Genomic DNA, 984 nt, shown 5'->3' with positions numbered 1-984 from the left:
AACTTACACATATATATACCTATATATATACCTAAAATTAAAATAAGGGAATGGGTTTGTATGTGTATGTATATGTGTGTATGTGTAGGTATGTATAGGTACACATATGTATATATATATATATATATGTGTATATATGGACATGTGTGTGCATGTGTGTATGTATATATATGTGACCGATATCAATTCTCTATACTTCAACAGTCTCAAGATGTGTCTGTCATTAAAACAATCAGTAGGAATTATTGGTGGGAAACCGAACCATGCTCATTGGTTTATCGGTACTTTTGAGGATGAACTGATCTACCTCGACCCACACACCACCCAGCCTGTCGTTGACATCGGGTCAACAAACACCACAGGAGACGAATCTTACCACTGTTGCCATGCCTCCCGTATGAAGCTGAATCATCTGGACCCCTCCGTTGCTCTGGGGTTTTTCTGCTTGACCGAAGACGAATTTGATGACCTTTGCAAAGCATTCCGGCAGAATATGGTCAGCAAGACACCAATGTTTGAAATTCATAAGCTCCGGCCCAAACATTGGCCTCCTGAAGCATACATGGCTGCTGGTGGAACCTCGAAACCTGTTTACGTCAATGTTGATTTCTGTGATACCGAAGACGAATTTGAACTGCTTGGCTGATCCTCCCCTACTCATTTGATGTGCGCTGTATATATATATATGTGTTTGTTTGTGTGTGTGTATGTATGTATATATATATAAACACATTCATGTATGTACTGATATACTTATATATTCACATCTATGTATGTGCATGTGCACATACATATATCTTTGTATGTATATATATATATATATGTGTGTGTTTATATGTGTATATATATATATGTATATAAATGTATGTGTATATATATATGTATATGTATGTATGTATATATATATATATGTGTGTGTGTGTGTATATATATATATGTGTATATAAATCTATGTATATATATATGTATGTGTGTATATATATA

The 984-nt window shown here is 34.6% G+C and overlaps 1 protein-coding gene across 1 annotated transcript; it reads left to right on the top strand.

Moving 5' to 3' along the window:
- Positions 1-211: 211 nt before the first annotated feature.
- Positions 212-646, top strand: LOC115223101 (cysteine protease ATG4B-like). Its single transcript, XM_036512102.1, has one exon. The coding sequence runs from the start codon at positions 212-214 to the stop codon at positions 644-646; it is 435 nt and encodes a 144-aa protein (XP_036367995.1).
- The last annotated feature ends 338 nt before the right edge of the window (positions 647-984 follow it).

The sequence above is a fragment of the Octopus sinensis genome, linkage group LG22 (assembly GCF_006345805.1).
Source record: "Octopus sinensis linkage group LG22, ASM634580v1, whole genome shotgun sequence".
Taxonomy (NCBI): domain Eukaryota; kingdom Metazoa; phylum Mollusca; class Cephalopoda; order Octopoda; family Octopodidae; genus Octopus; species Octopus sinensis.
The sequence above is the reverse complement of the archived record's forward strand: the minus strand, read 5'-3'. Positions and strand labels throughout refer to the sequence as shown.

What these genes read in the sequence shown, in the direction of transcription:
- LOC115223101 (XM_036512102.1), top strand. Translation starts at nt 212, where the DNA reads ATGTGTCTGTCATTAAAACAATCAGTAGGAATTATTGGTGGGAAACCG.